At 52.4% G+C, this 14,055-nt stretch overlaps 1 protein-coding gene across 5 annotated transcripts in view; it reads right to left on the bottom strand.

Annotated features, from left to right (window-relative positions):
• ABCC8 (ATP binding cassette subfamily C member 8) overlaps positions 1 to 14,055 on the bottom strand; it is a 75,544-nt gene that overhangs the window by 9,321 nt on the left and 52,168 nt on the right. For all 5 annotated transcript variants that reach the window (XM_057748816.1, XM_057748815.1, XM_057748817.1 and 2 more), the window contains exons 18-29: positions 12,050 to 12,085; positions 11,197 to 11,295; positions 10,077 to 10,161; positions 9,309 to 9,389; positions 7,514 to 7,651; positions 5,804 to 5,929; positions 4,761 to 4,860; positions 4,293 to 4,534; positions 4,040 to 4,206; positions 2,872 to 2,941; positions 2,224 to 2,381; positions 431 to 523 (exon numbers count right to left, since the gene is read on the bottom strand). In XM_057748816.1, the coding sequence (XP_057604799.1) occupies positions 431 to 523; positions 2,224 to 2,381; positions 2,872 to 2,941; positions 4,040 to 4,206; positions 4,293 to 4,534; positions 4,761 to 4,860; positions 5,804 to 5,929; positions 7,514 to 7,651; positions 9,309 to 9,389; positions 10,077 to 10,161; positions 11,197 to 11,295; positions 12,050 to 12,085 (1,395 nt within the window). The remainder of the gene's footprint in view (positions 1 to 430; positions 524 to 2,223; positions 2,382 to 2,871; positions 2,942 to 4,039; positions 4,207 to 4,292; positions 4,535 to 4,760; positions 4,861 to 5,803; positions 5,930 to 7,513; positions 7,652 to 9,308; positions 9,390 to 10,076; positions 10,162 to 11,196; positions 11,296 to 12,049; positions 12,086 to 14,055) is intronic.

Genomic DNA, 14,055 nt, shown 5'->3' with positions numbered 1-14,055 from the left:
TGGGAATAATCAAGCTTTCCATTTCAGATTGCAGTGCACCATGAATGAGACTGGCATGTAAAGTACTCAGCAGAGTGTTTGGCTCACAGAAGAGTCTCAATGAAAGATGGCCTCAGGGCTGGCCCACACCATGTAAGGGCCTTTCCAGCACTGATTTGTGAGGAATTGTCCCCGCCTTTTCTCTTTTCATGTTTTGCCTTAGTTCACAGAGGCCCTGGGCTTGGCTCCAGGCCTGAGATTCTCCTCTCTGGGTTATGCAGCTCGAGCCCACTGGACCCGACCCCTCGGGTAGACTGGCCTTGGGGCCCGATGAGGGGTTAGGAGACATGTGTCCTGCGCTTTCCTAAGTGGAGCTCTGAGAATTGAATCTCATGACCTGTGACCCTGGCTCTATCCCCACCCCCCTACCCCCCCAGGGTGAATCTGGTACCTGAAGGCCCGGATGGTGGTGAGGCCTTCCACGGTTTCAGCAAAGTGCGAGAGCAGTGGGAGCTGGGTGGTGTCGTCCAGCTGCTGCAGGTCCCTGTGCGGGGGAGCAGAGCCGGATGGTTAAGAGGGCAGCTCGGGACTCAGCCTGGGTCTGAATCCTTGCTCCACCTCCTACTACTGTGGGGACAAATGGCTTCACCTCTCTAGGCTTCCGTTCCTCGCCTGTAAAGAGGGAAGACAAGGGTACCACCCCACTGAGCCGTCGTGAGGACTGGATGAGCTCGCTTGTGTAGATACTTAAGCAGAGCATGCTGAACAGTTACTGTCATCCTGGCATCATCCACCTCACGTCCGCATCTGTCCATTCACTCTGCGGCGCCCCCTCACTCTGCGGCAGGGGCAGTTCCCTTTCACAGGCGAACGACTTGAACAGCTAGTCAAAGGAACAGAAAGAACAAACTCCAGCTTTCAGTCCCCTCCCCAATAACCACCACAAAGCTTTGGATTTAAAGAGCTCCTTGAGAGGGAAAGTCCAGTGGTTTCCATGGCAACAGAATGGCTCCTGCTCTCCACAGCTGCACCTTGACAAGTGTATTAGTGCCAAGGAGGTCAGGCTGGGAAGGCAGGAAGCAGCTTTCCTGGACAAACTGCCCCCAGGGCCAGAGTGGGTGCCAGGGGAACAGGGCGGTTTCTGGCAGAAGAAATGAACTTTGTAGAACAGCTTGTACGGTGTTTAAAAAGCCACTGTGATTTTGTGAATACCAATGCACTATGTTCCTCGTGGGTACCAGGGGATTCTGGATCACCCAGGCAAAAAGCCATTTACACAAATCTTGATCCTTGTGGTTAAGGTAATTGTGGCCAAAATGTACCTAAATTTAATTATTATAGCCAATCAGCATTTTGACTCATTTCTAACAAATTCTGTGTACTTGAGACAGGTACTTAATCTTTCTGACCACAACCCTTAGTAAGAAACACATTTTATATCACGAATCAGTACACACACACACGCACATGCACACACACACACACACACACACAACCAAAACAAAGGTTTCATCAAGCAAAGCACTATGTGAATATAGTCTGATGTTTTCTATTCTATTTCATTTAAGAAACACTGGTTGTGATCTATGACATTGATTTCATGGCCCACTGATAGGTTGTGACTGGCAGTTTGAGAAACACTGGCCTATAGATTCTTAAAAATTGTCCCTACAAATTTATGAATCTATGAGCTGAATAGAATCACTCCCAGAAAGAACTTCCAAGAGAACGTTCTTAGAGAATTCTGAGTAGGAAAATCTCATGAAGCTGATGAAGGTGAATGTGATCAATAAGAAAGGCTGTGAGAGGCTCCCTCAAGTCAAGGCTTCCAGCCACGCTCTGGACCCAGGTGGGCTGGGTGGTCTGGTTGCCATAAGACCCTCCCATGAGGTGCCCTCTGACTTTGATGCATCAGCCATCAGCCCGGACACTGGAATCCCTAGTCCTCCTGGGAAGCATTTTGGCAAAATGAATGAAGGGCATAATCACATGTATACACCCTGACCTAGAAATCCCATTCCTGAGCCTATCACCCCAGGAAATAGTTCAGATAGTACTGCAGTGCGTGCACGCTGACAGATGGTTATATTAGGATAGCGGAATATGAATATTTCTATTTTCCTTTTTTTGGGGGGTGGGGAACATGACTCTACTTCTTCTACAATGATGATTCTAATAACAGTGCATAAATGCCTATTGCAAAGCACCTCCCATCCCTCACCCCCCCGCAAGTGCTGCCATCACCTGGATGCCACCCGGAAGTACTTCTGGATGAAGTAGCACACGACAGCCAGGGGCAGGAGGGCCACGAGGAACACTGGTGTGACATAGGAGATGACGGCCAGAGCTGAGACACAGAGCAGGGTGGAGCGGCTGAGGCACTCCAGTGTGGATGGGATGTGCTGCGGGAGGGGAGGGTGAGAAAGGGAGATGGGTTTTGGTACCTGATCATCTTCAGTGTGTTACCTGCTGCCATGTTTTGCTCTCTCCCTTTATTACAGGTGCATGTCTTATCCCTGCAACTACACTGCAGGCTCCCTGACACCAGGAATTAGGACTGTGTTTTTCACCATTTAGTTTGACGGCAAATAAAGTACAGGCTGAATCAAAATAAATCTTCTCCACAAAATCAGTCACCTTGGTTCAGAATATGCTGGAACCTTATTGTGAGCCAGAGTGGGCTTGATGGAAGCCAAAGGGATGTGGTTTCCTTTAGCCTTATTATGAGGGGAGGCCCTGGCCCTGAGGCAGCATTACAATCAGATGGGGGCCACGGCGTTCCCACCGCAAGGCTCTGATCGCCTGATCTGGGGGAGCCAGCACCAGACAGGGAAAGCCCCCGGGGGCCTGGCCTCTCTCTGAACCGGGGAAACGCTTCGCAGTCCTGTGTACCTGGTCAATGGTGTTACAATCGGATGAGAACCTGTTCAGGATGCTTCCAAGGGGCGTGGTCTCGAAAAACCTAAGAGGCAACCAGAGGAGCCGTTACTCATTCGTTTATTGGTTTCCTTCCTGTTTACGGAAGGAGGGTAGTTATTTCTTTTGTTTCAGGGTCTCTGGAGTCATCGCCAGGTCTGCCTTCCTGGGGCGGTTGCCTTGGCAGGTCTGTAGCCATCTGGCCTGTGTCCCTGAGAATTCCCGCAGCCGCCCAGAGGGGCGCTGGCCCCTGCCCAGCATCTCTGACCGCCCGGCCCATGGGTGACCACCGCCGCTGTTCTCAGCGGCTCACGCGGCCTGACTCTCTCAGCCGCTGTCCCCCCGGGGACACAGAGTTCTCTCTAGAGGGACAACTCTCCCAGGGGGGTGGGGTGGGGACAGGGCCCTGGGGACAGCCTGTTGGCCGGCTGATCCTGCAAGGCCACTCTGGCTGTCAGCACTCTGGCTGTGACCGGAATTGGCCCATCCCCCACCCGAGAACGTCAGAACCACAAATCTGGGACAAATAGAGGGTAAGGAAACTGGGAGGCCATGTCTGTGGGCCACAGAGTGCTCAAGAGGCTGAAAAGTGAAGAGCTCAGTCAGATGGTGAGGTCTGGCTTTGAGGAGGGGCCAGAGAACCCGTTTGCCTGCTGTGTTTGTAAACTGAGTTGGCCCGACAATTGGGCTGTGAGGGCTCTAAACGTCTTTCACACCAAGCAGCCTTTGAGGCTTTCATCCATCCCATCACAGAGGATTAGAACAGCAAGTCCCGGGGGTCAGAACCTGCCAGACGGCTGAAGGAGGAGAGGCAGGGGAGGGAAGAGCTCAACCGTGGGTGGTACCTGCCTAGGGAGGGAAAACTAACATTTGTGCAGAGCCTGCAGGCACTCACTTTGAAGGGCTGTTGTGACAATTAGATGAGCTATCCATGTAAAATTCCTAGCACTGTGTCTGGCTGAGTAAATGCCAGTTTCCCTCTGCTTTCTGCACCAAGGAGGGCACTATTCTCACACCATCTCCTTGAGTCACTCCCAGCAGACGTGTGACAGATATTGTATATCCCCATTTTACAGATGGGAGATGGGAGGCCCAGAGAACAATGACTTGCCCACAGCCCAGCACAGCCAGGGGAGAGGGCTACCTCATGGGAGCCAGGATGATCTGGTTCAGCAGGCTGCGGTGCAACCTCTTGGCCACCTTCAGCCCCGTCCACTCCACTGCGACGGATGTGACGAGGCACAGCACGATGCCCAGACTGCAGAGCACCGTGAACACCATGGCGTAGACCGTCTGGTCAAGGGAGCACTCCTAGGAGGGGCAGAGAACGAGGCAGGGTCCTGGGTGGGGTCCACCCATGCTCAGCCCTCCCCTGGCCCTAGGGCTGCTGGCCACACCTGGCTGAGGGAGCAGTTCCTGGCCATGGGGCTCAGGGTCAGGGCGCTGTCGGTCCACTTGGCCAGCCAGTAGTCGATGGCCACCAAGACCATGTGCTTGAGCAGCTGGGAGAAGACGAGCAGTGAGAGGAGCAGGACGCCGGCCGAGGACAGGTACTTGGCGCAGGCCCGCCACGGGATCTTGGCGCGCTGGTGCAGCACCGATGACAGGTTGTCCTCCTCCTCACACTCGACCGCCTCCTCTGCAGGCCGCAAGAACCCCCCTGTGGCTTCACATTGCACACCCCTTTGAGGGGGAACCAGGGTGTGTGTCAGCCCCTCTTACGGATGGGAAGACTGAGGTGCACAGAGGGGAAGGGATTTCATCAGAGGCACACTATCTCGCCACTCCCAGGACCCCAAATCGTACTCTCCTCATGGTTGACCAGACCTCAGGCCACAATGTCACTCCAGTCCCACTGTCCGTACCTTCCTCCTCTTCCTCATCCTGAAGGAGGCCATCTCTTGAGGACAGGACCCGGGACAGGCCCTGGGGTGGCTCTGTGGCTTTTCTCTCCACAACGGTCTCCTGAAAGACAGATGGGATCTGGGCGATGTCCTTGGGGCGTGTAGAGGGGAAAAGGGAGGGTTTGGGGCAACCACCCCCGGTGATGACCAGTGTCAGCTTCTGGATTGCCCCTGCCTAGGGGACGGTCCAGATGGACACATCTTTGCCTGCCAGAATTTACTCCTTCCCCTTCATCAGCTGCGAGCACCGCAGTGTCCCTGTGGGAGACCACCTCTCCCCTATTCTTAGTCTCTGTGATTCGGGTCAGATGATCATTCTCTCTGGCTCCTGGGATGGGCATGTGACCCAGGACTGGTCAATCTTCACACTCCACATTCCTGACCACAGTGATTCGTTTGGGGTGGGCACATGACCACATTGGACCAATAAGAATCAGCCCTGGGACTTTTGCTAAACTATCATGAAAGAAGCACTTTCTTTCTGGCAGAGTTGTTGACCTGGGAGAATGGAAACCTGAGATTGCCAATGGCCCTCACTGCTACCATAAGAATGAAGCCAATGCAAGGAGGGCAGAGCCAAGGGATGGGGAAAAATAGATTCCTGATGATACTGCCTGACTACCTGGATCTAGCTTCACCTGAAGCTATGGCACTGACTTTCTAGTTTCTTGAGCCAATAAATCCTGAACTCTCCACCCCTTTTTTCTTTGCTTAGCCAGTCTGAGTTGGTTATCTGATGCTTTGTAACTAAATGGTACCTGACTGTCTCAGGATACAGGGATGGCATCTGCCTGACTGCCTTGGGTAGCTGGCGCAGGTACTGGCTCTCTAGTAGGATCAAGTTCATGCCCAGCTCCCACGTCTGTCCTTTGTGTGTGTGGTGGTGGTGGTGGGGGACGGGGGGCTTCCTGGGGCCAGTGAGGGCAGGAAGGCCTTTATGAGTTCAGGTTCTAGCAAAACCTTCCCCTCAGGGAGTGGCTGCCTGGCCCCCAGGATACACCCACCTTCTCCAGCTCCTGGTCTTGCCGGTTCATGAGGGTCTTCCAGTGCTCAAAGAGCTGGCACTCAGACCTCTGGAAGTCCTTGAGCGTGCCCTCCCTCTGGATGGTGCCGTCCTTCATAGCAATGATCTGGAAGGGCAGAAACAAACCCGGCAGGGGGCTGGCTGGGGAGGGGGAGTGGAGATCTCACCCCTGCCTGACTGACGGGTCTGAGATGGACGTACGAGGGTGAGTCAAAAATTTTCCGCACTCTGGTTATATTAAAACTTCTATAAAATCTACAGCCAGAGTGTGGATAATTTTTGACTCACCCCCGTACACAGAGCACACATCCTTTCCCTACCACAAATGACCTCCAGCTTGCCCACTGCCCTCAGCAACACACTGCAGGATTTAGAGTCTGGTACATCTGGGGCGTATTCTTAATGGTTGCTCTGCGGTCGATAGGAGGGTTTGCGGAGCAAATCAGTGCATCCTGGTCAAGCTGTCTGGTTATCCCCAAGGACTCTAGCAGTGACAGCTGCTTCCATACACTTAAAGGGCTAATAGTACCATTACCCTTAGCTCCTTCTCATGGCAGTTTTGATAGATTCCACTAGTGTTTGGCAAAGGACCTGTTGGTCTAAGTGTGTGTGGCCTCTGAAATCAATAAAACACTTTATTTGAAACATTCAATGTTTTATACTCACGTAGACCCATCATTAATTAAAAAACCCATCCTTCTCCTCTCACCCCTACCCACCCCATGCTGGGGTTCCAGGACGGATGCCCAGGAGTCCTGTTCATTGATACCTCAAAGAACCAGGCACCTCTGTGTCTGTTTTCTTTGGACTAAGGATGGTCCTGAATGGTCTCACCAGAGTCACCACAGAAACTCAGACACAAACACAAACCTGTACCTGCTTTAATAGCTCTTTTTTAATCTGAATTTTTTCCTTTTTTTCTGCTTTAATAGCTCTTTTGAAAAATCTGGATCTTTTTTCTTTTTTTCATAGTAGAGGGAGGATCTTACCACATGTAGAAGGAAGGCTTATTTGGGGGTATTAGCAAGGCCACGTAACACAGACCTGAGCTTAGGAAGGACTTCAATTTTCACAGACAAATTTATGTAGGAGCCAGGCAAGACCCAGGTTTCAAAAGTCACATGATTTGCATCTTAAAAATTAAATGCTTTCCAATTATTTGAAAAGTAACTATTGTCTTCATGTTGAGGAAGACGGTAATTAATTGACGTAGGATTTCACAACATTTCATTCTACTGATAATACTGACGTTTCTATTACCACGGCCACTGTTTGTGTCCGTATTTCCCATTCCGTCCTAACTTGAATCTGATGCACGAGTGGGCAGGAAGATGGCTCTCCCGTCCAAACGGGCACTGCCCAAGGCCAGGGGAGTGGGTCATCCAACCGGGCAGGAAACAGAGGTAAGAACGGAGCGTCTGCTTCTTTCTGAGACTTCTTTGTGCTGTCCTGTGTGTGCCCACAGGGGCCCCAGGTCAGGACAGGGATGCCTGCAGCTCCAGGTGATACCAAACCCTTGGGCTATGCAGGGTCCCCCTGACCGGCCCAGGGAGAGCCATCCGCGGCTGATCTCTTTGGCTTTGTGGCCTGCGGCAGTTGGTCCCGAGACATCTGACTGACGCCTTTGAAGAGGTCCGACTGCCTCTCCCACCTCAGCCCTCCACAGCTTGACCCCCCTGCGGCCCCTCACCCAGTCTGCGTGCGGCAGGTACTGTAGCTTGTGCGTCACCAGGACCACTGTCCGCTTATCATCCCGGAGCAGCTCGAGGATCCCAGCCTGCATCAGGTGGTCACTCAGATGGACATCCAGCGCTGAGAAGGGGTCATCCTGCGTAGAAGGGAGAAGGTAGGGACAAGCGTGGGAGGAGGGGGTGACTGGGTATAAAAACCACCAGGGTTGCACCAGTCCTGGTTTAGGGACTGACACTAAACCAGACCACTGTGTGGTCCTGGAGAGTGCACCTAACCTTTCTGGGCCTCGGCTGCCTCATCTTATAATGGGGCTATCAGTTATGACTCTCAAACTTCCAATCACAAGCACCTCCTCGCTCCTGAACCTCCACTGACTTCCCATAATATATTACGTCCGAATTCCTCAGCATACTAACCCAGGCCCTTTACCACCTGCTCGGTCTCTCTTTTCAGTCTCACGTCTCATCTGCCTTGTGCAAGCTCCCTACACGCCAGGTTTCCAGGGAATTTGCCATCCCAGGCCTTTGCCCAAGCTGTTCCCTCTGCCTGGAGTCCTGATCTGCCTCTTGTCTGCCTGGTGAACTATTACTCATCCTCTAGTGCTTCCCCTAAGCACGAGCTCTTCCTGTGTCCTTTCCTGGCACCCACGCCTAGCCTTCCCTCCTCTCTGTTTCAGTGATACCTGCACAAAATCAGATCTGAGAGTTATTTGTCCACCCCAGACTGTGAGGCCCCCAAGAACTGAGACCCCCTGCGCCTGTGCCTTGTGCAGAGTAGGAGCTTAAAAGCTTGCTGAAATAAACTAAAGTAGCCGCTTTACTTCTAACAAGGTTGTTTAAAGCTCACATGGGATCATGAATGAGCTAGTACTTTGTAAAGTGCTGTGCATGTGTCAGATGGTAACAAAGATTATGAACCTTTACTTTATGCAGTGTGTCTAGTGGGGAGTGTTTGTGTGTGTTGGTGGGGAGGTCGGGTGGAGAATAAAGCTGGGACCGGAGACCTGAAGTTCCTTCTTCCAGCCATCTGTTCTAAAGGGCTTCCGCTTTCCTGACTCACTCTTCAAGACCCTCCTCTAGGAAGGCCTCCCTGATTACTCAAGCCCTCACAGTTGTCTCCCTGGACATAGTCTGTGTCACACAGCTTGGCTTTCAAGTGGGCTATGGCTCTTGAGTGTGGGTGAGTTCTGTCTCCCTAATCAGACTCTCAACCTTTGAGGCCAAGGGCTGGGTCTTAGAATTCTTCAGTATCAACTAGGGCAACTCACACAGAACTTGGCATGAAGTTGGGCAAGTATAGATAATTTTTATCTCATGTCTGATGACTGGTGGTTACCTGGAGTGCTGTGTTGAGAAGGATTCTGAGGCCGATTTAAGTTTCCGTGGGAAAGAAAGCTGTGATCAATTAGCAATGTCTGCTCTGGGCATGAGATGAGAAGTGGTAACTCACCTTCCATGTATTCGCTGTTCTTATAGTTGGGCTAAATAAGTGTTAATATGTTAGGGCTGTCCTACAGGGAGGTTGCCTATCATGACTACTTGCCCCGCCTCGTGGCTACTGCAGAGCCCATTGTGAAATCCACATGGGTCAGTTGGACTAACCTTGCCTCAGTTTCTCCATCAATAAGATGAGTAGGTAATACCTCTGGCAGGAGAGGTTTGCTCAGAGGGGGAGGTTGTTGGGCGATGGGGTGTGTGTGTGTGTGTCTGTCTGTCTATCTGTCTGTGTAGGCAATGAGCCAAGGTGGCAGCCAGACACGAGGGCCCCAAGGAGGTACCAGCTGGCCCACTCACCAGGAAGACGACATTGGTGTGCTGGTAGAGGGCTCGGGCCACGCTGATTCGCTGGCGCTGACCACCGGACAAGTTGATGCCCTGCCGCCAAAGGGGAGGAAAGGTCATGCCCTCACAGCCCTTTAGGAGAGACTGTCCTGGCCCCTACTTGATGTGAGCTCTTTAGGAGGGAGGCCTGGCTCTACCCACCTTTTTGCCCCCTCCTCACCTGGTAGAGAGGAAGAACTTGTACTTGTTTATTGGATTCATTCAGAAGTGGGGAGAAGGATCCCCAAGTCTTTGGAGATTCATCATGTAGGTGCTAGGGACCTGACCCGTGAAAACCAGGACAGAGGAAGGGGGCATGTAAATCACACACAAGGAGGACAGCCACGGGAGAATCCTATTTGTCTAAGCTTATGGAGGAGGGACACCACCTGGAGAGGGAACAGGAAGAACAACCCTGAGTCCAGCGTGGTGCCGTGTGGGCTCTCAGTACATACTCGGGGCATGGATGGAGATGTCAAGTCACCTCCAGCCTGGGAAAGTGCGAAGCTGACCTCTGAACCAAGCAAGACTGAAAACTTGTGGAGGACAGCCACCAGCCCAGGGCTCATGGAGGTCATTCTGATCCCACTGTAGGCAGCTCTTCAGCCTTCCCCCTCTCTCATTCCTCATTACCTGCTCTCCCTGAGAAGGATGTCAGGGCATGGTGATGGTGATGGGTGGGGAGCAGGGGAGGCTGAGGGCCCCAGCTTTGAGAACCGCCCCCTGGAAGCTGCTACTAACCCGTTCCCCAATCTGGGTCTGGTCGCCATGGGGCAGGATGTCGATGTCTGGCTGCAGGGAGCAGGCTTCGATGACCATCTTGTACCTGCGGTGGGGTGGGGACACAGCTGATCAGCCTGGCCAGAGGTGGGCCTGAACACCTGCAGAGGGTCATTACCCTCTGGGCAGCCGTGCCCAGGATGAGCCATGGCTTTAATGGGCCGCGTGATGGGTGTAAGCAAACACCACGTGAGCTTGAAAAGAGCTGAGGGCAGCACCTGACACCATCTTGGAGAAAGTTAAATATTTGAAGGATGAAATTGGATGGGAGCAAATAGCCACACAAGTGACAAGAGAGGGCCTGTGGCCCCTGTGGGGTGGGAAAAACTATAACCAGAGCCCGTGCTTGGGGCACTGCCAGGAAAAAAATCACTGCTGGTTTGTTTAGGCAGTAAATGATGATGGCTGGTCAAATATTTGCCCAGCCTGCTCCCCTCACACTTCCCTGGTCAGCTCTCAGCCTGGGCAGGTGCCAGCCAGAGTGCATGCAGGCATCAGAGTGTCTTGGGGACAGGTACTGGGGTGTTAGGAAGACCTGGATTTGAAACCCATTTCTGTCACTTACGGGCTGGGTGGCCTTGGGCAGGTTACCTAACCTTCCCGAGTCTTGGTTTCCTCATCTGTAAAATGGGGATAATGATAGTACCTGCTGACTGGGATTGATGTGAGCATCAGGGGAAATCATGCCTAGCAAGAGCGTCTGGAAGGAACTGCATGGATGTTAGCAGGGCGGAGCCGGGGGTAGGGAATCACAAGAAAGGAGACTCATGGAGGGCTGGGTGAGCCTCTCACCAACCTCAAGAGAAGGCAGCAGGGCTCCTGCACCTCCCACCCCTCCTGCCCTCTCAGCCACAGGAGTTGGACTGCCCTGATGCCCGGCACATCTGGATCATTTCCAGATGGACCATATGGAACAGGCCGGAATCCAGACAAGAGGGCTAGAGGGCAGGATGGCTGGGTGAGGAAGATGGATGGAAGAGCAGGCAGCTGGCTGGGCTTGGGGGCTGGGGCAGTGGCTCATACGTGACCGATTTCTCCCCTCCCCCACCCCCTCAATCCCCTCAATCCCGAAGGCTTTTACCGTTGTTTGTTGAAGGGACTCTCAAAGGTGATGTTCTCCTCCACAGTGGCATTTAGCAGCCATGGTTTCTGAGAAGCATAGGCCACGGGGCCCCTCTTCCTGGAAAAAGCAGGGCAGGAGTAGGGGAGGCATTCTCAGGGGGTCATTGGCAGAGGTGGCTGTCAACCTGATGGCTTAAAATGGGGCAAAGGGGTAGGGGCAGCACTAAGATGAAGAGGTGCAGTTGGCAGAAATCTGTTTTGTGTGACTCCTGGTGGCCTCTCCTTCCCCCCAGGGCCTGAGGCAGGCTTGGGTGCTGGCTCTTACCTGATTGGGGGATATGGGACCTCTACCCCTCCTGATCCTGTACCCCTCCCTGCCCCTCCCCTGCAGTCTGTTCCCCTTCCTAAGTCTCTACCTAGAGCCTGGAAGGAGCCCAAAGTGTACCAAACTAAGTAAATACTTGAACCCTGATTTCTTCCTTCCTTGAGTAGCCCTCAAACCACTTGACCTTGATGTTAGCAGTTAAGTCTCCAAATGGAACTTTTAAAAAAAAGCCGAGTCAAGGAGACCACATTTAGTGTGATGTAGTTTCTGAAGGCAAAAAAAAAAAAAAAAAAGAAAAGAAAAAAAAAAAAGGAAAGAAAGAAAAGGAAAAGATGTCCACCAGATAAAAATGATCTGGTGTGAAGGGCTTGACGCACAGAAGCAGCAGCGGCCTCCACACCGCCCCATGCAGCACAGCACCCTCCCTGGCCTCCTCTACAGCTGGGCTGGACTTGGGGGCTGCCTTTCCGAGCTCTGGGGCTCCCTTGGCCTGAAAGCCCCTCTGAGGAAGTCTGCCCTGGAGGGCAGTGCTCCTGGGACACAGTACCTGACGTCCGAGTCGGCCGCCGTCTCCCGCTCTGGACTGCAGCATGGGAGGAAAGATGCACCTTCAGGGTTCACCTGAGTGGACTGGGTTTTCCACAGACCTTTTGAGCTCCCTCAAACCCAGCGTGAGTGCCTTTATAATCCCTGAGACCAGGTCTGCAGCCACAGATGCTGCACGCCATCCTGGGGAGCCTCCACTGCCTGAATACATGCAGAGTCGGGGAGGAGGGCCTCAGGGAACCCGGTTGAGTTACGAGGGAGGGTGGGGGGAGGGCACCACTGGTGTAGGCTCATAGCAGGGGGTGGGCTTCCCACGTCAGAAGAGTATGAGGCCCAGCACATGGCTCCTGCAGACCCAGCCTCTGCATCAGGGCTCGGATGCAATGGCCGAGGCCGTGGGCTGACACGGCTACACACACAGCTGGGGCAGGGAGTGTGCGTTGACTGCAGCTGGGCCAGGCCAGGCAGGCCACCCTGGCTTCCTGCAGTCTGGGGATGGGCACCTACAGCCGATGGAACTCGAGGTGGCACCTAGAGAGCTGAGAAGGACACCAGGCGTGATTTACAGTCCCTGTCTGAAGACAACCATAGAGCCTGGGGGATCTGCCAAGAGGGATACTGTCAGCTGCGATGCTCACGTGGCCTGGACAGACCCCAACTGCTCCAGAGTCAAATATTCTGTCCTGCTCTTCTCATCCAGTCGTTCATACTTGTCCCATACAATGAGGTCTGTTTTTTGGCTCAAGAACTATGGTCACTATGGCTAGAGAGGCTGGGCCTGTCATCACGCCCTGGCACTTGGCAACAAGGTGGGAGAAAGGGCAGAGAAAATATGGGGAAGTGAAACCTCTATGGTGTTGGAGAGTGAAGGCTAGAAGCTTAAACTGATTTATAAGGTCACGTCGACCTTTCCAGTCCTGACTTCCCACCACCCCCAGTGTGTCTCGACTGTCTTGAAAGAGGTGTGGTTAGGGAGGGCTTTGAAGGTCCTAGAGCCACATTAATCTATTTCACTTGGGTGTTTTAGACAACCAGAACATAACACACATTGAACGTAAAGCAACAGGACTGAATTTTCTGTCTGGCCTGTGGGATACCCACCTTCTCTCTTTATAGCTTTATTTCTCAACATATTTTTCCTTCTTTCTTTCTTTAAACTTGTTTTTATTTATTTTTTATTTTTTATCTTTGGCCGCACTGTGCAGACTGTGGGATCTTAGTTCTCCAATGAGGGACTGAACTTGTGCACTCTGCATTGAGAGCTCGAAGTCTTAACCACTGGACTGCCAGGGAAGTTCCTCAGTGTTTTTTTTCATGATCACTCCCTAGGGCCATTTTAGAGTATTTTTTTCTAGTTGTCCTTTCCCTGCTACATTTATTTTCCAATTCAGTGTTTTTTTATTATATTCACAAGTTTGTGCAACCACCACTACTAATTCCAGAACACTTTCATCCCCCCAAAAAGAAACCCTGTACCCCTTAGCAGTCACTGCCTTCCTCCCTTCCCACCACCCTGAGGCAAACATTAATCCACTTTCTGATTCTATCCACCTGAAGTTTTAACATCACAGATCTACTGTATATCTGTTTATACACTGTGGCCCTTTGGAGGGCCACAAAGCATTGTAATGTCTAAGTTTTTTCTCTCTCCAAGAACCAGATTTTGCCCTTATTGAGAATGTATGCCTTACTCATTATAGGGCCTCATGTCTCTGAAAGTATGGAGGCCCTGAATCCATACTCAGTACTCCTCCCTACCTCCCACCCACTGCCCAGCCCCTTCCCTTTTTTGTTTTTCTTTAAACTATTTTCCTGGACATCCCTGGTGTTGCAGTGGTTAAGAATCCACCTGCCAATGCAGGAGACACAGGTTCCAGCCCTGGTCCAGGAAGATCCCACATGCCACAGAGCAACTAAGCCCGTGCGCCACAACTACTGAGCCTGCACTCTAGAGCCTGTGAGCCACAACTGTTGAGCCCCCATACTGCAACTACTGAAGTCCATGCG

This window comes from Hippopotamus amphibius, chromosome 9 (genome assembly GCF_030028045.1).
Source record: "Hippopotamus amphibius kiboko isolate mHipAmp2 chromosome 9, mHipAmp2.hap2, whole genome shotgun sequence".
NCBI lineage: Eukaryota > Metazoa > Chordata > Mammalia > Artiodactyla > Hippopotamidae > Hippopotamus > Hippopotamus amphibius.
Note: the sequence above shows the minus strand (reverse complement) of the source record. Positions and strands in the feature narration are given on the sequence as shown.